Below are 27123 nucleotides of genomic sequence, written 5' to 3'. Positions count from 1 at the left end.
AGAGTCCTCTACTGCTGATGTTCAGGTGTATATCAGTATGTAGTGTCTCTACTTTAAAGAGTCCTCTCCTGCTGATGTTCAGGTGTATATCAGTATGTAGTGTCTCTACTTTAAAGAGTCCTCTCTTGCTGATGTTCAGGTGTATATCAGTATGTAGTGTCTCTACTTTAAAGAGTCCTCTCCTGCTGATGTTCAGGTGTATATCAGTATGCAGTGTCTCTACTTTAAAGAGTCCTCTCCTGCTGATGTTCAGGTGTATATCAGTATGTAGTGTCTCTACTTTAAAGAGTCCTCTCCTGCTGATGTTCAGGTGTATATCAGTATGTAGTGTATCTACTTTAAAGAGTACTCTCCTGCTGATGTTCAGGTGTATATCAGTATGTAGTGTCTCTACTTTAAAGAGTCCTCTCCTGCTGATGTTCAGGTGTATATCAGTATGTAGTGTCTCTACTTTAAAGAGTTCTCTCCTGCTGATGTTCAGGTGTATATCAGTATGTAGTGTCTCTACTTTAAAGAGTCCTCTCCTGCTGATGTTCAGGTGTATATCAGTATGTAGTGTCTCTACTTTAAAGAGTCCTCTCCTGCTGATGTTCAGGTGTATATCAGTATGCAGTGTCTCTACTTTAAAGAGTCCTCTCCTGCTGATGTTCAGGTGGATATCAGTATGTAGTGTCTCTACTTTAAAGAGTCCTCTCCTGCTGATGTTCAGGTGTATATCAGTATGTAGTGTCTCTACTTTAAAGAGTCCTCTCCTGCTGATGATCAGGTGTATATCAGTATGTAGTGTCTCTACTTTAAAGAGTCCTCTCCTGCTGATGTTCAGGTGTATATCAGTATGTAGTGTCTCTACTTTAAAGAGTCCTCTCCTGCTGATGTTCAGGTGTATATCAGTATGTAGTGTCTCTACTTTAAAGAGTCCTCTCCTGCTGATGTTCAGGTGTATATCAGTATGTAGTGTCTCTACTTTAAAGAGTCCTCTCCTGCTGATGTTCAGGTGTATATCAGTATGTAGTGTATCTACTTTAAAGAGTCCTCTCCTGCTGATGTTCAGGTGTATATCAGTATGTAGTGTCTCTACTTTAAAGAGTCCTCTCCTGCTGATGTTCAGGTGTATATCAGTACGTAGTGTCTCTACTTTAAAGAGTCCTCTCCTGCTGATGTCCAGGTGTATATCAGTATGTAGTGTCTCTACTTTAAAGAGTCCTCTCCTGCTGATGTTCAGGTGTATATCAGTATGTAGTGTCTCTACTTTAAAGAGTCCTCTCCTGCTGATGTTCAAGTGTATATCAGTATGTAGTGTCTCTACTTTAAAGAGTCCTCTCCTGTTGATGTTCAGGTGTATATCAGTATGTAGAGTCTCTACTTTAAAGAGTCCTCTCCTGCTGATGTTCAGGTGTATATCAGTATGTAGTGTCTCTACTTTAAAGAGTCCTCTCCTGCTGATGTTCAAGTGTATATCAGTATGTAGTGTCTCTACTTTAAAGAGTCCTCTCCTGCTGATGTTCAAGTGTATATCAGTATGTAGTGTCTCTACTTTAAAGAGTCCTCTCCTGTTGATGTTCAGGTGTATATCAGTATGTAGTGTCTCTACTTTAAAGAGTCCTCTCCTGTTGATGTTCAGGTGTATATCAGTATGCTTTAATGTTCAAAAAGCTCTTTATTTTTCTCTGTGCTGCAGCCCCTCTTTTCACCCTCTGTCTGAAACCAGAGCCCAGTCTGCTCTGATTGGTTAGCTGGCCAGCTCTGTTGTGATTGGTCAACCGCTGAGAGATGTCCCTCCCCTTAGCCCAGGGGTCTGCAACCTTTTTGACCAAAAGAGCCATTTCGCTCCTTTTTCCCAAAAAATGTTTTGTCTGGAGCCGCAAAACATATTTCATAGTTTTTTATTGTTATATCCGACAAAAACTAGTTTTTTTGCATTTATTAGGCTATTTATTACATGATATAAAACTGTTAACCTCTAATAAGAAACAAAGAACTTTTATAAGGATAATACACAGGCCTACTTTAAAATAAATTAAACACAGCACTTGGGGAGTCCTCTGCACATTTGAAGGGGAAAACAATATTATTAAATGGGCCCACTTTGAAATAAATAAAACATATATCTGCACCCTAAAAAGAGTTAAAGGTAAGAATGGAGAAACCAGCTCGAGTGCGCTAGAATTTGAAAATACACAACCGGAAAAAATCTGCCTCTTCCTTCAGACTTCCTCACAGAGCCCCTCCTCCAACACACGAACGCGCACATGACCAATGAGGGCACGAGATAAGTTTGTGCCCAGATGGAAGGCTGACAGGCAGGTAGGCCATCCAGGTACTTTAGCCGGCTCAGATGATTGGTCGTGCTTTTTACAGCGCTCCGGCTTCCAGAGGTTAATTTTTGTATGTATTTATTGTCAAAGCATTTAATATATTCATTGCTATCGGGACTTTAAGAGCATTCCATGGAATATAAAAAAAGTGTTTTCTGAAATAACTTACATACCCCATTGAATTATGACTGACGATCGTCAGCTGTCTTCCTCTCCCTCGTAAAGGCTGCACCACCGTTGACAACTTCTCTCTACATATCAGACATCCCGGTAAACCAGCATCGTTTGCTGTGTAAGCAGATAACTCTGTTCACACAGAATTAAATCCTGTGTTCCTCCGGTACTTTTCTTTGATGTATCCATAGTTCGCGCATCGAGCCGGGGGTCAGGTTATTCGCCTCCAAGAAAAGGCGCTCGCGCGGGACCGGAGCAGGATGTGACGCATATTTTAGTTGACCTAATTAAAACCGTTTTGTTTTTTATTTATGTGTCACAGTATCACCTCAAAATACAACATACGAAACATTTTCAACCATCCAACAAAATATAAATAGTCCTACAAATACTTTTATTTTATTTCCTTCTTATTTTTGTCTAAGCTCAAGGGAGCCAGAGCAGAGGGCTTGAAGGGCCGCATGCGGCCCGTGGGCCGCGGGTTGCCGACCCCTGCCTTAGCCTATCACGTATTGGGCCTCTTTAAAAGATTTTTGGAAGCGATACATCTCTTGATTTGTTGGACTTTACTATCAACTCTGATGAATCTTTCTGAGCTAAACTCGTCTTCTCGTTCCTGTCTCTCCTCCTCCAGGTCTTCGTAAAGGTCGGTTCTGGATCACGCCGGACCCGTACCACAACGACGACAACATCCAGATCGGGCGGGAGGTGAAGATCAGCTGCCAGGTGGAGGCCACGCCCCCCGATGAGCTGCAGTTCAGCTGGCTGAAGAACGGCCGGCCGCTCAGGAGCTCCGAGCGGATGGTCATCACTCACACCGACACCGAGATCACGCCGGGGACCACCAACCTCGACATCATCGACCTCAAGTTCACCGACTTCGGCACCTACACCTGCGTGGCGGCGCTGAGGAACGGAGGAACGCCCGAGATCAGCATCGACGTGAACATCTCCTCCACCACAGGTGAGGCACCCGGGGAGGGAGACAGGAGATATCATTATTAATGTACTACTTTTACTTTAAAACCATCATGGAAACATTGAAAGTAATAGTTATAGTATATATATATATATATTACACATTATATTCAAATGTTGATTTCTCAATCATTCTCCAAATTAGAAACAACTTACACAATCAACCAAAGTCTAGTTCTTCTATTAAAAACAACCTAAGGTGTTAGGGTATTCAACCTTCGACCCAGTTCATCATGTTCTCCTCTCACGGTCTCTTTCCCACGGCATGGGTCTACGGCCTGGGTATCGCTGCTATCTCTCTTAAGGAGGGCCGCTTGGGCGCATTGTTGGTGCCAGTCTGAGACGGAGCACTAGCCGCCATGAGGGCGCTCATTCTTTCCTACGGACGAGAGCTCTATAGATTCAGGGTCCATGATGTTTAGTCTCGCTGATGAAGAGTGTTGATTATTACCCTCTGAACTAGTTAAAACCTGGAGCTGCAGAAGAGTTCTTCAGAATTGGTTTGGCGACCGCTGTGACGCCTCGTGCCCGTGACCTGTCGTGTGAATTCTCCGGCCGTAACTCCATAATAAACTGTCAGTGTTTGCATCAGAGCTACAGCTCTCCTCGTGTCTCTGAGTCTCCGTTGCTTCAGAAGTTTCCATCACATAAGGGAATTACCTGAACTGATAAACCTTAAAGCCCAGAATAGGATACTGTGGGGGAAACTTCTGTAGCAATGGAGAGTCAGGACTCAGAGACTCGAGGAGAGCTGGAGCTCTGATGGAGTCAGGACTCAGAGACACGAGGAGAGCTGGAGCTCTGATGGAGTCAGGACTCAGAGACACGAGGAGAGCTGGAGCTCTGATGGAGTCAGGACTCAGAGACACGAGGAGAGCTGGAGCTCTGATGGAGTCAGGACTCAGAGACACGAGGAGAGCTGGAGCTCTGATGGAGTCAGGACTCAGAGACACGAGGAGAGCTGGAGCTCTGATGGAGTCAGGACTCAGAGAGACACGAGGAGAGCTGGAGCTCTGATGGAGTCAGGACTCAGAGAGACGAGGAGAGCTGGAGCTCTGATGGAGTCAGGACTCAGAGACACGAGGAGAGCTGGAGCTCTGATGGAGTCAGGACTCAGAGACACGAGGAGAGCTGGAGCTCTGATGGAGTCAGGACTCAGAGACACGAGGAGAGCTGGAGCTCTGATGGAGTCAGGACTCAGAGACACGAGGAGAGCTGGAGCTCTGATGGAGTCAGGACTCAGAGACTCGAGGAGAGCTGGAGCTCTGATGGAGTCAGGACTCAGAGACACGAGGAGAGCTGGAGCTCTGATGGAGTCAGGACTCAGAGACACGAGGAGAGCTGGAGCTCTGATGGAGTCAGGACTCAGAGACACGAGGAGAGCTGGAGCTCTGATGGAGTCAGGACTCAGAGACACGAGGAGAGCTGGAGCTCTGATGGAGTCAGGACTCAGAGACACGAGGAGAGCTGGAGCTCTGATGGAGTCAGGACTCAGGACTCAGAGACACGACACGTCCCGGGCCACATGTCACGTGGTCTGACCAGATGCCACAATCCATTCTGAAGAACTCTTCTGTAGCTCCAGGTGCCCGGTGCCGGCGGCGGCCGACTTCCTGTTTGTTTGTGACCTTGGCAGACGGGAGGACACATCCAGAGAGCCTGGGGGGGGGGGGTCTGAACTGTGTGACGCCCGCTGACGGATGTTTCGTGCTGAAACAGAAGGTCGTGCTCCGCTGGCTGCAGCATTCCCATAAGGAACATACATGCTAAAACAGTCTCCCTCTTCCTCCCCCCCCTCCCCTCATCTCCCCCCCCCCATCTCTCCCCCAAACAGCAGCTCTGTGTGATTTTAATGAAGGACAAACTCCACATCAAACAGTTTGTCTGCTGCTTGATGTCTTTCTCATCGTCTTGTTTGGCTTCACCTCCTTCAGTTATGTTGTTCTTTTTAAAATCATTGTATCTCTTGCATTGTTCTCTCTCTGGAGGATAAAACATAATATTGCATTCAATGCATTCATCCAACAACCTGAACAAGGGTTAGCACTTAAATCTGAAACTTCATTATGTAGAAATATCACAAAAAACTATTAGGATTCGGCTTAAGATGAGAGAAGAGTTACTTTATTGATCCCTCTTCTTCATGTCTCTTCTACATCAACATGTGTCCCCTCTTCTCCATGTCTCTTCTACATCAACATGTGTCCCCTCTTCTTCATGTCTCTTCTACATCAACATGTGTCCCCTCTTCTTCATGTCTCTTCTACATCAACATGTGTCCCCTCTTCTTCATGTCTCTTCTACATCAACATGTGTCCCCTCTTCTTCATGTCTCTTCTACATCAACATGTGTCCTCTCTTCTTCATGTCTCTTCTACATCAACATGTGTCCCCTGTTCTTCATGTCTCTTCTACATCAACATGTGTCCCCTGTTCTTCATGTCTCTTCTACATCAACATGTGTCCCCTCTTCTTCATGTCTCTTCTACATCAACATGGGTCCCCTCTTCTTCATGTCTCTTCTACATCAACATGTGTCCCCTCTTCTTCATGTCTCTTCTACATCAACATGTGTCCCCTCTTCTTCATGTCTCTTCTACATCAACATGTGTCCCCTCTTCTTCACGTCTCTTCTACATCAACATGTGTCCCCTCTTCATGGGGCTCCTTATTTTCATCTAAAGTAACAGACAGAGAATCAGCACTTTGGAAACAGGGCTGAAACAGAGGGGATTATGGGTAATGCTGCAATGATCTATATCAGAGACAGGCTCTGGATATATCTGAGCCCTGTGACATATTGATGAAGAACAGTATAATAGGGGACCTTTAAATCAAAATGCAATGATGTGTCTCCCTGCAGTTCCTCCCGAGCTGTCGGTCCCCAGGGGGCGCTCTCACCTCATCGCTCAGGAGGGCGACACGGTGGACCTGCAGTGTCTGGTCTCCGGGAAACCCAAGCCCATCCTCCTGTGGTCCCGCGTGGAGGAGAGCGGGGCGGCGGCGGCGGCTGCCACGGTGATCCTGATGCCCGACGGCTCGGAGCAGACGGAGAGCTACGACGGCGTCCTGAGGATCATCAACGTGAGCAGAGAGATGGGCGGAGCCTACCGCTGCCAGACCAGCCAATACAACGGCTTCAACGTGAAGCCCAGAGAGGCCCTGATCCAGCTGGTGGTGCAGTGTAGGTAACACACACACACACACACACACACACACACACACACACACACACACACACACAGAGGGCTTGATTACAACATTATCATGTGTATCATTAACATTATGTCATTTTTTTAAATAATTTGTAAACATCCCACATAATTTGATTGTACTCGTGGGGGCACTTCACCGCAAATAAATAGTATCTGTGAGTTTTTGGTAATGGGGGAAGAATACAAAGAGAAAAAGGAGTTGGAAATGATTTTATTGAGGCTTAATTAAAAACACAGTATTATCATGTGTGTATTATTAACATTATATCTGGTGTTTATAAATGTAACGCTAGTAAATCTCATTAATGAGGTTGTACAGTATGTGTGCAGAACATCCAGTCAAATGAGCATTGATGGCACCAATTCATTAAATCATTTAATTGTAAGAAAGTCAAATAAGAATCACTTCCTTCACTCTGGACATTATCTCAGAAAAATCCATTAATTCTGCGCAATCGTGCAATTGATCAAAAAGCGGCCTTTGGCAGGAACTCTACCCTCACCTACGCACACGTTTCATTTCCCAAAAATGGAGCTGAACTCAAAGGATGGAGGAGGGAAATGAGGAGGGAGGTTTTTAATCTCATGAGCTTTAATCTTTTGGAAATGAAAGAGAGCATCTCAGACTTCAGAGGAAGCTGGGAAACTACCTCCGGAATTTAAATAAATCAGCATTTTAATCTCAGTCACCTTTAAGGCCTCTTTACTTCCTGCCATTCTGGAATAATTGACACTCTTGACCGCTTAACTACACGCCAACCAATCAGAACACAGTATGAGATAACACCGAATAGACTGTCTTTCCGTAAAGCAAAGGGAAACAAAACCCCCAAGTAAATCTGTTAATCCCTTTTAAAATCATCCTGTGTCCTAAAATAATCCACATGTCTATCTTTTAACGTGACGCTGTTTGATGACGTGTCTTCCTCCTCGCGATGACCTCTGTTTGTCATTTACCGTCAAAAGTCTTTTTTTATCTGAGACCAAAAATGCATCATCTGGCTCCGTAAAACAAACGCCAGAAGGCAGCCGTGATGGTTTAGCCCCCAGAATACCCAGAATGCATTGTGACGTCAGCTCTTAAGCCCCGCGGAGGAATAGTCACATCCAGCCGTGATGTAAGAAGTACTTAAGTAAAAGTAACAATATTAAATTATGAAAATACTTTGTTACAAGTAAAAGTCCTGCATTCAAATTAAGTAAAAGTACAAAAGTATCTAAATCAAAATATACTTTAAGTAATGAAAGTAAAAGTATTCGTTGGGCGTAATTGACAATTTTATAATCATAAAATTGATATTAAATGACTTGAACTTGATTATTGATGCATTAATGTGTGCATCATTGCTGCCGGCTATTTAACCTATAATTATTATATGTTTTTGTAGTATTAATTAATAATCTGTAAAGGTAATGGAGTGAAAACTATAATATATGCTTCTAAAAGGTAGTGGAGTAGAAATATAAAGTAGTATACATTTAAAATTACACAAAAATGTACTTACTGTAAAAACAGTACTTGAGTAAATGTACTTAGTTTCTTCCCACCTTTACAAACCGCCTCACCTCCATCAGAGCCGACAGATCTGTTGGATAAAAACACCATTTCAGTGTAAACACACACCAGCAGCTCAGTGGCAGCCGGGGGGGGGGGTTTGACTACTGTTGCTGGAGGGCACGCGGGCAGCAGCTGACGGACACATGCCCCGCGTCTGTTTGCGGAGCGGTATCCATCACACACACACACACACACACACACACACACACACACACACACACACACACACACACACACACACACACACACACTCAGCTCCTGGCTTCCTGCTGCACTAAAAGGCAGTCAGAGTGATTCTCCTCTCCTGAGTCTCCGGAGAATCGATGCAGACATCTTCAGGCGAGTGGTTTCAGGACTTCTAGTGATGACAGACAAACTCAAAAACTATAAACTCACCGGGCAACTAAAATCTTAAATACAACTCAAACTTTAAAATGCTAGTCTTGTAGGAAAAGAGGCAGTTTAATAGTCTCGTACAGATCAATTAAAAGGTAAAAAGACCACAAAAGATGCTTTAGTTAAATAAAAACAAATAGCAAATGTAGCCAATCAGAGCGCTAGAAGAAACAGGTCTGAAAGAGACACACTTAATTACATTTACATAAGTAAAGTTAAATGACAAAACAGCACTTTAATTCAAACAAAATGTTGATTACTTCTATCCAAACAGAACGGAGAAGGAAACCAGGGTCTGAAAAGGGAAACAAAACAAAAATAGTAAATACAAAGATCAACTCGACAAACAAAAAAATCAGTAACCAAACGTTACCAAATCGGCCATTTGTTTGACGACCCTCCTGTCACAGATCCAGAGTGATTTATAGTCACACACCTGAGGCAGGTACAGTATTATGGATGAGCGTGGATTCTTCAGGTGCTTCTACTTAAACATTCTCCTTGCGGGAAAGCCACCTTTGAGGTAAAGAACTGGATTTGGTTTAAGCAGCAATATTTTTGAAATCTATTCTTTGACACACAGGAAGCCAGTGTAAAGACTTCAGAACTGGAGTGATGTGATCCACTTTCTTAGTGTCAGTGAGGACTTGAGCAGCGGCGTTCTGAATCAGCTGCAGCTTCCTAATAGATGTTTTAGTGAGATCTGTGAAGACACCATTGCAGTAGTCGAGTCTTCTGAAGATAAAAGCATGGACACGTGTTTCCAAGTCCTGCTGTGACATTAGTCTTTTAATCCTAGATATGTTCTTTAGGTGATAGTAGGCTGATTTAGTAACTGTTTTAATGTGACTGTTGAAACTCAGGTCAGAGTCCATGACTACACCTAGATCTCTGGCTTTATCTGTTGTTTTGAACATTGCAGACAGAAGCTCAGCGCTAACTTTTATACGTTCTGCCTTGGCTCCAAAAACCATCACCTCAGTTTTATCTTTGTTTGATTGGAGAAAGTTCTGACACATCCAGTCATTGATTTGTTCAATGCACTTACTCAGTGTTTGAACTGGAGCATAGTCTCCTGGTGAAATTGTTATGTGATCCGCAGTGCTATGGTAACTTATTTAGTTGTTTTTCATTATCTGAGCCAGTGGTAGCATGTAGACGTTAAAGAGAAGAGGCCCCAAGATGGAGCCTTGAGGAACCCCACATGTCATATTTGTCAACTCCGATGTCACAATGAACAGCAACTCATGCAAAGTACCTGGAACCTGTTCAGTCTATGCAATCGTGTAAGTAAGTTTGTATTATTGTGAGTATGGTTAATTCAGATAGTCCCACAATAACTCCAACAAAGTAATGGGTTAGAAGTTAAAATCTCCCTTTTTTTCAATGGATTCTAGTCTTTAAACAGATAATAGATAATGTTGTCGGTTCCCTGTCAGAAAGGGTTGTTTTACAGTAAACTAAAGCAGTAAAAAGCATTTTATTTTACAGATAGATCTACAGTATCTTACACTTACATTAATTTTTTTGTAGGGCCTTTTCAAAATAAATGTCAACAGCATCACATTGCTTGTCTTTAATCGGTGTACATACTGTAGCTCTTTAATGATATATAGGTGCCTTTTCAACCCCAACTTCATAACACCTGAACCACCTTTACCAGAGCCCTTCCTCTCAGTCAGGATTGTACTGTTATGTCTAGGCTTACATTACGTTTACCTTCAAATACCTGTTTACTTTGCACTGGAGCAACACTTTAAATTCAGGAGTTTAACTGCAGGGATTTGTCAGCGCGTCTCTCTTTTTCTAAACTTCCTGCGGCATGTTTGCTGTTTTCACTGTTTAACAACACTAAGAAGATTAGCACGAGGGCCGATTACAGGTGGATTACTTTGAAATAAGCGAAACAAAATTCAAGGCACAGACAGTTTAACTTCCTACTGTGTTCAAGCAGACAGACCACTGATCCAAATAAAGCAAAAAAAACTCCATGACACGACTTCGACATGAAGAGAAACTGGCACTGGAGCCTGTTGAAGCTGTAACGACACAAATATAAATACAACATGTAGTTATTTCTCGTGTTATTGCCCATTAATGGTGTCCAGCTCTCTGTTGAATGACTTCATATTAATATGCAAATCAAGTGTACATGCAGCTCTGTGATAGAAGCTTATGAGCATCATTTCAAATGAGCTGTTAGTAGTTTTGGAGGTTTTACTTTGACAATAATCCCTCACAGTCTGCTGGGTTTTTCACTGGATTACAGGGACAGTGATGTGCAGAGGTGACGTGCGCACAATCCCTCTGACGAACATCATACTCCTCAAACAACTAGTTACCAACGTGATTCTTTAAAGCAGTTTACAGACAGAAGAATCAAAGTGACAGATGTATCTGTTGTATAAAATCCTCCCAAGGTCTTTTTTTAAACCAATCAGAGACAGTCCCTACAGAATACAATCATAGAGATACTTCCAGACTGTGTTCTGACTGAACGGTTTGCTTTTCAAGGTATCGTTAGATTTGAGTAACATCCAGTTTAATGTGTGCTTCACAGCTGTAAGACATTTATATAACTATATATTCATTTTTGTAGCTTGTGCCTCAACTACTTGTGTCTCCGTGCTTTATGTGTGTGGGAGAGGAACTTCCTCTGAAGGGATGTTAGCCTTTGCAGACCATTTACATGCACTAAAACCTATACAACAGACTACAAGAAAGGGAGAACCCCAACAAGCGTAATAGGCCTCCTTTAAAGGTAGGGTAGGTGAGAATGGAGAAACCAGCTCGAGTGCGCTAGAATTTGAAAATACGCAGCCGGAGAAAATCTGCCACTTCCTTCAGACTTCCTCACAGAGCCCCTCCTCCAACACACACGAACGCGCACATGACCAATGAGGGCACGAGATAAGTTTGTGCCCAGATGGAAGGCTGACAGGTAGGTAGGCCATCCAGTTACTTTAGCCGGCTCAGATGATTGGTCGAGCTTTTTACAGCGCCACGGCTTCCAGAGATGACATTTTTTAATGTATTTATTGTCAAAGCATTTCATGTATTCATTGCTATCGGGACTTTAAGAGCATTCCATGGAATATAACAACACGTGTTTCTGAAGTGAATTACCTTCCCCACTTTAATCACCAGCTCTCTGTTTAAATGAATAAATAGATGACATTTTGTTCAGGATTGTATAAAACTAAGAGGTGTGGCGCAGTGGGCTGTGCGTTGGTGTTCAGGGGGGCACAGGTTCAAACCCCACTGCAGTCAGCATGTCGTTGTGTCCCTCAGACACTTCACCACAAATTGCTCCTGTGGGGATTGCCCACAGTATTGAGTACGTAAGCCGCTTTGGAGAAAAGCGGGTTTGACAATCAAGTGGCTTTTTCTGGGATTGTTTGGACCGTTCCCACTAATGTCTCTTAAATCCCTGTGAAAAAACTATTTATGGGATTTACACATTTTTTAATATCCATTCCTTTTCTTTTTATTCTAATGTCTGTTCTCTACTCTGGAGAAAGCTTCTAATCAGTGGAGTCTAGAAATGTCGGAAAAAACCTTCTGGGGAATATAACGGAACACATCACTGACGGCTTCAAAATCCCCATGAAGAAAAACAACTTCAGTCGTCATTCGGTCCTTTTAGATGTACCTCTCCGTGAAGAAAACCTTTCATTCATTAGATAACGGAACATAGGGGACAAAACACTCGCATCTCAACAAATCACTGACGTCCCTACGTTTTAAAAAAAAACAACCTCAGGGAGATTTAGCAAAACGACTACAGTCATCAGCTTTTTTATATTCCTTTGTCTGTTCTCAATTCCAGGAAAACTCCATTCATTGCATTTTTTCTCGTGAAGGATTGTGAAGTCTGCATCGTCCCTGATGTCCCTGAAATCCCTTCGGAAAAAACAAGCTTGAGGGAAATAAAGTGCACAGTCCTTTTCTATTTTTATTATAATGTCTGTTCTCCAGACAGTCTGTTGTCGTAGATACAAGCTCAGCCGGAAAGTTTTTCTTGTTTTATAACAGGGTATAAGTCCATGATAATAAACAACCCCTACTATGGTTATCATCCAAAAAACGGTAATAGCTTGTGGTGGTATTGAACAACAGAAGTTGAAGTGGAGTGTGTGTATCGGAGCAGCTGTTCTTAAATCTTCTGAACTTTGGATCATTTCGCTGCTCTGCAGACTGCAGCCAGAGACTAACTCTATACCAAACACAAAGAGCTAATTAACGAGCTCAGCCTCAGCAGTGCATTGTGGGAGTTGAGCAGCAAGGTCAGCCGGTTGTGTTGACCAATCAGAGAGCTCGTGTGAAGGTCGCAGTGGAGCAGAGGCGTCCAGCTGACCTTTAGAAGTCCTGCACTGACACATAACTGGAGGACGAGATGAGCAAAGACCTTTGTGTGTGTGTGTGTGTGTGTGTGTGTGTGTGTGTGTGTGTGTGTGTGTGTGTGTGTGTGTGTGTGTGTGTGTGTGTGTGTGTGTGTGTGTGTGTGTGTGTGTGTGTGTGTGTGTGTGTGTGTGTGTGTGTGTGTGTGTGTGTGTGTGTGTGTGTGTGTGCGCATATTTAGGTGTTTTTTTATTAATATATGTGCAGTATAAGCTGAGACGCCCAACATGACATTTACCTTGTTTTCTGTATACAACATATTTTTACGTTTAGTCAAATGTAATTTTCAAAAATGTATTTTAACAAATGTATCGTAAGAAACCGATAGTGTTTGCACATTATTGAAATTATCTTTTCACTCAAGCTTTGTTTAAAAAAAATGTCGGCTTGATTTCACCATCTTCCGGGTAATCAAAATAGCGACAACTAACCATGACTTTTTTTTAAATCACGTTTGGAAATGTTTACAAATTAACATCCTTGTTGATATAATTACCTCAGACTCTATTTAGGGCTTTCTTTCTGTCTGTGTATTTTAAACTCCATTGCTGGTGTCCTGCTCTGACCTCTCTGCCTCAAATAATGCTAAATATAATAAAGCCATCACTGCCCTGTCCCCTGGAGCAAGGCAGCAATCATACTCCATCTCCTCTCTCTCTGCTGAGGTCAGAGGACGGTCGCCTGCAGCTTCTCTCTCTCGGCTGATCCCTGTCTGACAGCGTGACGTTAATCTGTGAGGTGACACCTGTAATGTGGCTCAAATCCTCAGAGGAACTAAAGGGATTTAGGAAGACTCTGACTCTGTGCCCTTTAGCAGGGCACCGGGGTGAACGCCCGTGATTTTAAATATTTCAAACACTTAAGAGGTTTAAAGTTATTTTTCAGGCGTTTTGGAGGAACCAGTTACACTTAGTTTTCTTTGGTCTGGTTTTAGTCTTTGTAAAATTGAAAATATAATTCATTATCAAACTGAATGTTCTGGTCAGTTCTGGTTCAACAAGCCACGTTACAACAGATCGAAAGTTATGAAACCTAATGATTTGGTTTTATACAGACATTAAAGCATTGATTTCAAACTGTACAGAAAAAAGAGATTTCCTGGTTTGTCTGGATTATTTAATCCTAAATACTTTTTTAACCTCTCTTAATAACTTAAAACAGAACCTACATATACCTATTGTCCAAAAGTGCTTAAGGCTTTACGTACAGCTAACCAATCAGAGCAGACTGGGCTCTGGTTTTAGACAGAGGGTGAAAAGAGGTGCTGCATCACAGGCAGTATGAGAACAATAAAGAGCTTTTTGAACATTAAAGCATGGAGACATGTAGAGACACTACATACTGATATACACCTGAACATCAGCAGGAGAGGACTCTTTAAAGTAGAGGCGCTACATACTGATATACACCTGAACATCAGCGGGAGAGGACTCTTTAAAGTAGAGGCGCTACATACTGATATACACCTGAACATCAGCAGCAGAGGACTCTTTAAAGTAGAGACACTACATACTGATATACACCTGAACATCAGCAGGAGAGGACTCTTTAAAGTAGAGGCGCTACATACTGATATACACCTGAACATCAGCGGGAGAGGACTCTTTAAAGTAGAGGCGCTACATACTGATATACACCTGAACATCAGCAGCAGAGGACTCTTTAAAGTAGAGACACTACATACTGATATACACCTGAACATCAGCAGGAGAGGACTCTTTAAAGTAGAGACACTACATACTGATATACACCTGAACATCAGCAGCAGAGGACTCTTTAAAGTAGAGGCGCTACATACTGATATACACCTGAACATCAGCAGCAGAGGACTCTTTAAAGTAGAGGCGCTACATACTGATATACACCTGAACATCAGCAGCAGAGGACTCTTTAAAGTAGAGACACTACATACTGATATACACCTGAACATCAGCAGGAGAGGACTCTTTAAAGTAGAGACACTACATACTGATATACACCTGAACATCAGCAGCAGAGGACTCTTTAAAGTAGAGGCGCTACATACTGATATACACCTGAACATCAGCAGCAGAGGACTCTTTAAAGTAGAGACACTACATACTGATATACACCTGAACATCAGCTAGAGAGGACTCTTTAAAGTAGAGATACTACATACTGATATACACCTGGACATCAGAAGGAGAGGACTCTTTAAAGTAGAGACACTACATACTGATATACACCTGAACATCAGCAGGAGAGGACTCTTTAAAGTAGAGACACTACATACTGATATACACCTGAACATCAGCAGGAGAGGACTCTTTAAAGTAGAGACACTACATACTGATATACACCTGAACATCAGCAGGAGAGGACTCTTTAAAGTAGAGACACTACATACAGATATACACCTGAACATCAGCAGGAGAGGACTCTTTAAAGTAGAGACATTACATACTGATATACACCTGAACATCAGCAGGAGAGGACTCTTTAAAGTAGAGACACTACATACATATATGCACCTGAACATCAGCAGGAGAGGACTCTTTAAAGTAGAGACATTACATACTGATATACACCTGAACATCAGCAGGAGAGGACTCTTTAAAGTAGAGACACTACATACATATATGCACCTGAACATCAGCAGGAGAGGACTCTTTAAAGTAGAGACACTACATACTGATATACACCTGAACATCAGCAGGAGAGCACTCTTTAAAGTAGAGACACTACATACTGATATACACCTGAACATCAGCAGGAGAGGACTCTTTAAAGTAGAGACACTACATACTGATATACACCTGAACATCAGCAGGAGAGGACTCTTTAAAGTAGAGACACTACATACTGATATACACCTGAACATCAGCAGGAGAGGACTCTTTAAAGTAGAGACACTACATACTGATATACACCTGAACATCAGCAGGAGAGGACTCTTTAAAGTAGAGACACTACATACAGATATACACCTGAACATCAGCAGGAGAGGACTCTTTAAAGTAGAGACATTACATACTGATATACACCTGAACATCAGCAGGAGAGGACTCTTTAAAGTAGAGACACTACATACATATATGCACCTGAACATCAGCAGGAGAGGACTCTTTAAAGTAGAGACACTACATACTGATATACACCTGAACATCAGCAGGAGAGGACTCTTTAAAGTAGAGACACTACACACTGATATACACCTGAACATCAGCAGGAGAGGACTCTTTAAAGTAGAGACACTACATACTGATATACACCTGAACATCAGCAGGAGAGCACTCTTTAAAGTAGAGACACTACATACTGATATACACCTGAACATCAGCAGGAGAGGACTCTTTAAAGTAGAGATACTACATACTGATATACACCTGAACATCAGCAGGAGAGGACTCTTTAAAGTAGAGACACTACATACTGATATACACCTGAACATCAGCAGGAGAGGACTCTTTAAAGTAGAGACACTACATACTGATATACACCTGAACATCAGCAAGAGAGGACTCTTTAAAGTAGAGACATTACATACTGATATACACCTGAACATCAGCAGGAGAGGACTCTTTAAAGTAGAGACACTACATACTGATATACACCTGAACATCAGCAGGAGAGGACTCTTTAAAGTAGAGACACTACATACTGATATACACCTGAACATCAGCGGGAGAGGACTCTTTAAAGTAGAGACACTACATACTGATGTGATCCTGAACATGTTTTTTATATGTCCTCTTTTAAAGATAAATCTTCTGTATGTCTGGTTCATATAGTTGAGTTCTGATGTAGCACTCGGATAAAAATAAACCCTCTTGATTCCCTGAGCTTCAAGGCTTTTTATCTCTCCTCGTTCTTATTAGCAAATATAGAAAATGTTCAGGTGATGACTCACATCAGAGGCTGCAGATTATATCTGCTGTAGCTAATTAACTTAAAATATTCCATCAGTAGGTTGACGAAATGCCAAAAATGAAAGGAGTTTGGTGAATCTGCTTTTATATAAGATCGCATACTAAACCGTGTTTCCGCCAGACCAGGGCTGAGAGGGCGTCCACCCCGAGACACGTTGTGCCACGTTAATTGAGCCGTCCCTTAAGTTATAGATACTATCTCTTTACGTATCAGTGGTGGGAATTCCGGCTCTTGTTAGTGAGCCGGATCATTTGGCTCGGCTCTTCGTGTCACCACAGTTCACCACGGAGCCTCAGTTCACGCGCGTGCTCCACCAGCACCCCCCGGCACCCCGCGTCAAGGCTCGCCGGCAGTACACTTTCCGTCACAGGAACGCGCTTTGCTGGTGGCGACAAGAATCCCACCAGACTCCTTTGCCCCTCCAACAGACGGATGTCCTTTTTCCTTTTCATCATTTCAAGCAATAAAAACTCCTTCTCTCGAATTATTATTTTTTGGACGCCCTCGGTTCGAGCTCAGGGCGCTCCGAAATGACGGCAAGACGCCCCCCTGGCGGAAACGCTGATACTAAATACTGTGGTGAAACAAAACTCACTTTATCACCACAGGAATGTGTTCCACAGTTTATCATGTCGGTTTCAGAAAAAAGACTCGAGCATTCGAATCAAGTGGCTTTTGGAAAAACAAGAGAACAGACTGGAGACTCGATGTGAGACTTGCTGTATGAAGACTTGAGACAGTCCTGCAAGTACATTAGCTTTAAACCAGACCCACCATTGTTAGTGCTGCTGCATTGGCCTTAAGTAAGCGTAACATCTCCAGGTACTATGTACAGAAGTGAGATTCGTTTTTTCATTGGCCAAGGTGCCCTGGAAACAACTGTGTTTCAGTCTCTGAAGATGTGTAGATGTTGCTCTCCTGATATCAATGGGGAGCTCGTTCCACCATTTTGGATCCAGGATAGCAAGTTAATCTGGGTCCCACTCGCAGTTGCATCTAAATTGAACCGAAATTCCTGCATCGTATCGCTCACATTTCTCCATGACTAATATGGGATCTCTTGAAACCTTTACGTCAATAAAGTGCTGTGGTTTCTACAACGTCTTTACAAACAACTTTATTTACTTTCAACATTCATCTTGATTGCATGGTCTCATATTTCCTGTCTCTCTCAGTCCCTCCCAGCCGAGTTCCGTCAATCTGCGATGAACATATGTAGACTTTTCTCTGTCCTGATATCAATAGGAAACTAATTCCACCATTTTGGAGCCAGGACAGCAACAACGTGTTGAGGGGTTCCTACTGGCACCTCAATTGCACCAAAACTCCTGCGTCATATTCCACACATTTCTCCGATATTGTTGGGAAAATATTGAATGTACTCTTTCAATATCAGAGTAACATGATAACAAAGGTATCCCAACTGTAGCTGTGAACATGACAGGATGTATGATTACCTAGAAGAGCATCAGGACTGTTTTAGGCATATGATTGAGAAAAAGTCAGATGTTTGAAAAAAATGTCAAAATGTTGAGAAAATGGTCAGGATTTCGAGATTTTGAGGAAAAAGTCAGGATTTCGAGATTTTGAGGAAAAAGTCATAATTGTGTGATTTTGAGAAAAGGTCAGGATTTTGAGAAAAAGTCAGAATTTTGAGAAAAAGTCCGATATTTTGGGAATAATGTCAGAATTTTGAGAAAAATGTCAAAATGTTGAGAAAATTGTCAGGATTTTGAGATTTTGAGGAAAAAGTCAGAATTGTGTGATTTTGAGAAAAGGTCAGAATTTTGAGAAAAAGTCAGATATTTGAAAAAAAAAGTCTGATTTTTGAGAAAGTCGGATGTTTGAGAAAAAGTCCGATTTTTTTGGATTTTGAGAAAAATGTCAGAATTTTGAGAAAATTGTCAGAATTTTGAGAAAATTGTCAGAATTTTGAGAAAATTGTCAGGATTTTGAGATTTTGAGAAAATGACAGAAGTTTGAGATTTTGAGAAAAAGTCATTATTTTGTACATGACGGCATGTATGATTACCGTGAAGAACCGGTATTCCTCCATCTTGTGACTGTGTAACTCCCTCTCTTGGATATCAGCATGTGAAGGGCACTGTTCAGGAACTAGTTGTACCAAATGCTCTGTATGTGATGACTACTTCCATTCAAGGTTCTTTATTTAGTCATATGAACATAGCTACAGTGTAGTTATGCCGATGAAAATCTTAGGTCACAGGTTTCTCCAACAGAGCAACACAAAACACAGATAAACAGAAAAATATAGAGCAAGTAAATACAAAAAGAAAAATAGTTTAAAAAAGTGAAATAGTGCAATAAGAGTCTATATGCAAGTTATTGGAATATGGCATAACGGCAACAAATAAATAAACACTACAAAAATACAAAAAAGGGCAAAGTTGGAGAGGAGCCAAAGGACAATGCGGCCATCTTCACCGGCGCATAATAAATACATGGATCCTGATATTGAAGCTCAAGCCGGTGACGATTGATATTTTTCTAACAGATATGTTATGATAGTTCTGGGGTTTCTACAGTGTCTTGACAAACAAAGTTGTTTCGTCTTATATTTCCTGTCTCTCTGTCTCTCTCAGTTCCTCCCAACGTTGAGCCGGAGTACACAGAGATCCGGCAGGCTCTGGGCCGTGCGTTCAGCCTCACCTGCCGCCTGCTGAGAGCCCACCCTGCGCGCCTCCTCCGGTACGAGTGGAAGCTGGGGTCCCGCCTCCTCACCGTGGGACAGTTCAGCGAGCAGCGCGACGACACCAGCTACCAGGTCAAAGCTCTGAACCGCGAGGGCTACGGAGAGTACACCTGTGACATCACCAACGAGGCCGGGGCGGGCCGCTGCACCTTCCTGGTCACAGGTGAGTTCTGATGACTGGTGCATGATGGGAAGATGTCTGACACCTGAAGATGTGAACAGGTTGGGTTCTCTTCTTCTGGGGTCTAACATATTTCTTGGCGTTATAGCTGGTTGATTTTGACATGAACTGAACTGAACTGAACTGTTTTGAATGACTTGTGACTTAACTCATACAGGTCTCGGACAATACTTGACTTGACATCTTGAATGGCTAGAGACACTTTATTTGGACTTGAATGACTTACAGTAAATTTAACTTGTTTCAGGAAAGACTTGACGTGTCTTGAGTGACTTGAGACTTGACGGGGACGTGGCTCGAATGACTTGAGCCTTCATTTGAATCAGTATATAAAGACTTGAAACTTAACTTGTCTCAGACTAGACTTGGCATGAACTTCTCTCAAGTTACTGAGCCTCGACATGGACTCGTCTCAGGTTACTTGAGACATTGACATGGACTTTTGTTGAATGACTTGAGAGTTGAAGTGGACTTTTCTTGAGTCACTTGAGACTTGTCTAGAGTTGCTTGAGACTTAACATGGACTTGTTCCTAGTTACTTGGTACTTGGCATGGACGTACCTTCAATTACCTTGGATTTAACATGGACTTGTCTCGACTATATTGCGTCATGACATCGACTTCTTTCTACTCAGGACTTGAAATTGACTTGTCTGAAGTTCCTCGAGACGTGGCATGCCCTTGTTTTAAGTTCCTTGAAACTTGACACAGACTTATCCCGGGTTTCCTGAGGCTTGACACGGAATTGTCTTGAGTTTCTTGAAAGTTGCCTCGTGTCTCCGGTGAACACACAGTATTGTTGATGCGACTCTGCTAACAGGCCTCAGGTCTGCTGGGAACTTTAAAGCTGCTTTCAAAGTGCTAACATCTCCAGGACGAGAACACGATGATTAATTAGAGTTTATCTTCATCTTTAAATCCTGTGTGTTGGCACACTGAAGCGAGAGAGTTTCCTCTGGGGAGTTTTTTAAGTGTCATAAATAATAATGCGAAGCGCTCCGGGAAACCCTCACATCCTCTCAAACATCTGAACTGACAACAAACACTTCAGACGATTAGAAAACTTCCTCTCTTCAATACCTGCTGCCTCTCTGCTGTTTAAGGCTAACAGACAACAGACTTCTATGTATTCAGACTTTGTGTGTGTTCATCTGTTGTGTTCTGCTGAATTTCGTTGACAAGGAACATACTGTATTTTTGCGGGCGGTGGTGGCGAAGTCCTTAGGGACTTGGCTTGGCAACTGGAAGGTCACCAGTTCAAGTCCCGGCAAGACCAAGTGCTACCGAGGTGTCCCTGAGCAAGGCACCGTTCCCCACACTGCTCCCTGGGCGCCGTTCAAAATGGCAGCCCACTGCTCCTAACACTAGGATGGGTCAAATGCAGAGAAACCATTTCCCCACTTTACTAAAAGTCTATCTATCTTTTGCTTTTAATCTTCTATCTGTATTTAGATTTATTTGATTTCCTTGCTGCAGAAACCTGATCCAACACAGTCAACAAATAGCCATACATATCAGATTCATACAGTACATAGGGGTAGGGGTAGGGTAATGTTGTGAATCGAGTGGCCCATGGTGGTGGTGGGGTTATGGTATGGGCAGGCGTATGTAATGGACGACGAACACAGGCCACTCGATTCACAACATTACCCTAACCCTAATCCTAACCCTACCCCGACCCCTCACACCAGATACTGCCTGGTTTTCGGACCCCCCCAGACCCCCCCAATAAAGCAAAAATGCACGTTTCAGAGTGGCCTTTTATGGTGGCCAGCCTAAGGCACACCTGTGCAATAATCATGCTGTCGAATCAGCATCTTGATATTCCACACCTGTGAGGTGGGATGGATTCTCTCGGCAAAGGAGAAGTGCTCACTATCACAGATTTTTTCAGATTTGTGAACAATATTTGAGATAAATGGTTATTTTGTGTTTATAGAAAATATTTTAGATCTTTGAGTTCATCTCATGAAAAATGGGAGCAAAAACAAAAGTGTTGCGTTTATATTTTTGTTCAGTGTAGTTTCTTTGTAAGCAACTAGAAAGAAAAATAGCGTTAACTTTCGGCGTCTCTGAAGTCAATATTTCCATTCCCTAACACGTTCATATGAACTTTGAAGCATGTGTCGGTCAATAGCTGTCGTTCGAACTTATTTGAGGACCAAAGAATGTATCTGATGCTTCTTGGAAAGATATTTTTATGGTTTGATCAAATATTAAGTCAAATATTCCCCGATGGTTTATCTTGGATTGGTCTAATATGTGTTCCTGGCGTCTCCTTTTGGTGGCTCTGTAGTTTTGAAACCTTGCATGGATAAAATACACGTTTAACTAAGTCTGGAAAACTATTACAACTCAGAAAACGAGGACTAAATGATCACATTTCCGAAATAGTTTTTGGATAATTATCGTCTGGCCTCAAACGCTGACTTTGCTTATCAGAATCAAAATGTGGTAAAACAGAAATATACTCTGTGAATATAGAAAGCCGTTTTTATCTCCAACGTAAATGTGGAGACGCCAATGAATCTCCAGACTGCTGTTTTTGACTAAGCGCCGCTCTGTGAACCCCAGACTTCTCACAGGAAGTCGCCTCCTTGATGAAAGCTCGCCTGCAGAGACTCGTCCTGTACACTCCACGCTGGCGTTAAGCCTCTTATCACGCCGACGAGCAGCGCGCTCTGCAGGCAGCAGCAGAAAGCGGTTAAAGAGGGGACGTTGTAAGCGCAGGACGGAGAGCTGATGGAAAATAACAGCGATTATGTCAGGCTTGTCGTTGCTGAGGTGAAGTTTGTGTTGTTAATCAGGTGTGAACACGCCGGTGGCATTTTAAACCTCGCTCATCCCGCAGCAGCCAATGAGACGGCAGCAGGGCTTCAGAATAAACCTGACAGCACAGAACAGAAAATCCGACAACAAACTGTAAAACAAAACTCCAACAGGAACACTCTCCAGACTTTACTTATACCTTCTCTACATCTTTCTCCACTCACATGTTTGCTTCAGTTTGTAGGAACTATTTCCTCGGTTTGGTGTGGAGTTATTTTGGCCGATTTGAAAAGCTGTCAATGGGACTGAGGACCCAAGAAGATATTGCTCTGAAAGACATTCGATTTGGTTTGGTCCAATATCCCCAGTTTGGTGCAAATCCTCCGCTTTGGTCGCTAGTAAAAAAATCTCTGGTGTTATACAGTAGTTGTTAGTGTCTACTATTTATTCCAATATTCTGTTTTGGTTTAACTATAATACAATATTCTTTGTTGTTTTGTTTTGCTTGGGTCGTGTTTCTTCTGAATTCTCTTTTCAATTCAATTCATTACATTTTTAAAGTGCTTTTCCAGAGCTCAAAGCGCTTTACAGATACACATTTCCCAGACCCATATATAAGTCGCTTCGGTGTATGCGTCGCATTTATCCACTGGAGTCTCCATCCTTTGTGTCGCTGTTGAATGAAGCACCATGTGGATGAAGCAGCATGTCCTCAGACTCTCCATCAGAATCAGCTCCGATCAGACCTTTCTGAATCCAGACAGGATACACATTTCAGACATGCAATGGTCACGTACTGTGGACAATACCCACAGGCGCAAATCCAGGTGAAGTGTCTTGCCCAAGGACACCACGGCCTGACGCAGTGGCGGGTTTCGAACTGGTGTCCCCCAACACCCCCTTGATCTGATGATCAACGCACAGCCCACTGCGCCACTCCGCCCCTTTTGTTCTGATTTGGTCCATTTTATATCAGATACTCTCAGTTTTCTTTATCTGGGTTGGTCCAATATTTTCCCGTTGTTTAATCTGTTTTAGTCAGATATTAAGGCCATTATCCCCCGGTGTTTTAGCTCTGATTTGGTCCAATACCGAGTCCAATATATTTAGCTTGGTTATTTCCAGTGTTTGTTTTGTATTTCTATGAGTATGGTCTAATATTCTCTGAAGGTTGAGCTCGGATTTGTCCAATATTTGTTCCTGAATATCGATATATTTGGTCCAAAGCTCAGTTTCTTTAGTTTTAATTTGGTATAACATTTAGTCCAATATTCTCTGGTGGTTTAATCAATATATTGATCCAAAATTCCCTGGTGTTTTAGCTCTGGTTTGGTCCAAACTTACTTAATAATAATAATATATTAATTTTCTATAGCGCTTTTCTGAACCCAAAGACGCTTTACATTTGGGAGGGAGGGTAGACAAACAAAACAAAGACAGAACCAAAAAGAAACAAAACACAACAGAAAAGCAGTCAGGAGGAAGTTGATTGAGAGGGGGCGGGGCTTATGGATAGAGAGTTGAAGAGGTGGGTTTTGAGGCGGGACTGGAACAGGCTGAGGGACTCAGACTCACGGAGGTATTGGGGGAGGGAGTTCCAGAGCTTCGGGGCTGCCACAGAGAAGGCTCTGTCCCCGAAGCTCCGGAGTCTGGCCTTGGGGATTGAAAGCAAATCGGCTGAGGAGGATCTGAGGGACCGGGGTGGTTGGTAGAGGGTGAGGAGGTCAGTGAGGTAGGGGGGGGGGGCAGATGGTGGAGGGCTTTGAAAGTGAGGACCAGGAGTTTGTAGTGGATGCGGTGTGAAACGGGGAGCCAGTGGAGTTCTTTGAGGACCGGGGTGATATGATGCCATGATTTGGTGTGGGTGAGGAGTCTGGCGGCTGCGTTCTGGACACGCTGGAGTCTATTGAGGGAGGTGGAGCTGATGCCGTAGAGGAGGGAGTTGCAATAGTCAAGGCGGGAGGAGATGAAGGCGTGAATGAGTCGCTCAGCTGCGGGGCGGGTGAGAGAGGGACGGAGTTTGGCGATATTGCGGAGGTGAAAAAATGAGATGGGTGGGGTCAGATATCACGCCACGGTTGCGTTCCTGGGTGGAGGGGGAAACAGGGGTGCCATCAATGGTGACTGTCAGGTTGGGGGTTTTGCTGAGGGTGGATTTGGATCCGATGAGGAGGAGTTCAGTTTTATTGCTGTTGAGTTTTAGGAAGTTGTGTTGCATCCAGGATTTTATTGCAGTCACACAGGATTCGATGTGGGTGAGGGGGGGGTTGTGGGGGGATTTGGTGCTGAGGTAAATCTGGGTGTCGTCGGCATAGCAGTGAAAGTCCAGGTTGTATTGGCGGAGAATCTGACCAAGGGGGAGGATGTAGATGAGGAAGAGGAGGGGGCCGAGTACTGAACCTTGGGGAACACCTTGGGTGACTGAAGCTGTGGCAGAGGAGTGGTTGTTGAGGGAGATGAAGTGGGATCTGTCGGAGAGGTAGGACTGGAGCCACCTGAGTGCAGTACCTTCGATACCGATGTCATGGAGTCGGGTAAGCAGGATGGTGTGGCTCACGGTATCGAAGGCTGCACTCAGGTCGAGGAGGATAAGGATGTTGAGGGAACCGGTGTCAGCAGAGGTGAGGAGGTCATTGAGAACTTTGATGAGGGCCGTTTCTGTGCTGTGGTGGGGACGAAAACCAGACTGAAGGGGTTCAAAAAGCTGGTTGGTTTGGAGATGGCGGTGGAGTTGTTTGGAGATAATGGGAGGTTGGAGATGGGACGGTAGTTACTGAGGGAGGAGGGATCCAGACCGGGTTTCTTGAGGATGGGAGTGACAGCAGCAGTTTTGAAGGCAGAGGGAACGGTTCCTTGGGACAGGGAGGAGTTGAAAAGGTTGACAAGGTAGGGGCAGAGGACGGGGAGACAGGACTTCAGTAGAGGGGTGGGTAGAGGGTCAAGGGAGCAGGTTGTGGGTTTGGAGGAGCTGATCAGTTGGAGTATTTCAGGGGGGGTAACCAGAGTGAACTGGGAGAGGCGGCCGTGGGGAGGAGGAAGGCTCGGGAGGTCCAGGGAGATGGGGGGAGAAATTGTGGCGGTGGATGCTGGGGGAGATGTATGTGTGTCGGATGCAGTGGATAGCGAGAGATTAATGGCAATGACTTCCAATATTCTATGTATTTATTTCGGTTTGGTTCAATATTTAATTGCATTTCCCTGCTATTTTGAGTCGGTGTAATATGTGTGCAATATTCTCTTGTGTTTTAGTTGTGGTTTAATTAAATATTTAGTATTTTTAGCTCTGCACTCATGCAGTATCTGGTCCTGAATACTCTGGGGTTTAAGTTTGTTTTTCATGAAGCTATCATGACGTCTGAGTAAACTCTGTCCCACCGCCTGTAAGGAAAGCCAGGAAATGGACACTGAGTACGGATTATTTTGTCAAACTACTGAAATGAAGTTTAAAGGGAAAATGTGTCCCTGTGGATGCAGCTGAGTCAGCCAATCAGGACTCAGCTCTGTGTTATCAGGTCGGCCATGTTGGAGGTTTCGTCCAGTCAGGTGAGTATTTCTTCTTTGGTGGTTTAATCCTCCAAACTGCACATCAGCAGGAACACACACAAGTGGACTGACACTATGTGTGTAAGTGACAGGGAGGCATAAAAACATGCTGTTACACACATGTACTGTACACACACACACACACACACACACACACACACACACACACACACACACACACACACACACACAGTTTACTGTCATATTAACTTAAGCTTCATAATCCTGCTGCCTCTAATATTAACACACCCTTCTACTTCCCCGTTGTGTTCTTTGCCTCATTGACTGAATCGATGCGACAGTGAAACATTCAAACTGTTTGATCGTGCTTCTGGTTGCTTTAGCGTAATGCTTTGTGTGCATCTCTGTGATTGGGTGTTTGTTAGTGAAATGCACCTTGGGAATCGTAGTTGAATTCTCTCTCTGCTTCCTGCCCTGTGTCTCCTCAGGGAAGGCCCACGCTCCGGAGTTTTACTACGACACGTACAGCGCTCTGTGGCAGAACCGGCCCCGGGTCTACGGCTTCAAGCTGCAGTGGACCCAGATGGAGCCCGGCACCGTGGACCGGATCCTGGCCTACAGACTCGGCATCAGACAGGTCGGTCAAACTGTTATCTCAAGGCTCACGTTCAGACTCCAACCAACAGTATCTACCATATTTTCCAGACTATAAGTCAAACCTGTGTGTAAGTCGCTCTTATCAAAACAGTTGTTGTTAAAGGTGGGGTAGGTCATTCACTTCAGAAACACTCGTTATATTCCATGGAATGCTCTTAACATCCCGATAGCAATGAATACATTAAATGCTTTGACAATAAATATATACAAATATATCATCTGTGGAATCTGTGGCGCTGTAAAAAGCACGACCAATCATCTGAGCCGGCCCGGCTAAAGTAACTGGATGGCCTACCTGCCTGTCAGCCTTCCATCTGGGCACAGACTTATCTCGTGCCCTCATTGGTCATGTGCGCGATCGTGTGTGTTGG

The 27123-nt window shown here is 43.4% G+C and overlaps 1 protein-coding gene across 1 annotated transcript in view; it reads left to right on the top strand.

The window, feature by feature from the left end:
* Positions 1-3123: 3123 nt before the first annotated feature.
* LOC117444093 (MAM domain-containing glycosylphosphatidylinositol anchor protein 2-like) overlaps positions 3124-27123 on the top strand; it is a gene marked incomplete at its 5' end in the record, with an annotated part of 45707 nt that continues 21707 nt past the window's right edge. Inside the window, 4 exons of the mRNA XM_034079809.2 lie at positions 3124-3453; positions 6331-6651; positions 19532-19804; positions 26584-26732. Coding sequence (XP_033935700.1) covers positions 3124-3453; positions 6331-6651; positions 19532-19804; positions 26584-26732 — 1073 coding nt within the window. The remainder of the gene's footprint in view (positions 3454-6330; positions 6652-19531; positions 19805-26583; positions 26733-27123) is intronic.

The sequence above is a fragment of the Pseudochaenichthys georgianus genome, unplaced genomic scaffold (genome assembly GCF_902827115.2).
Source record: "Pseudochaenichthys georgianus unplaced genomic scaffold, fPseGeo1.2 scaffold_731_arrow_ctg1, whole genome shotgun sequence".
Lineage (NCBI taxonomy): Eukaryota > Metazoa > Chordata > Actinopteri > Perciformes > Channichthyidae > Pseudochaenichthys > Pseudochaenichthys georgianus.
The sequence above is the reverse complement of the archived record's forward strand: the minus strand, read 5'-3'. Positions and strand labels throughout refer to the sequence as shown.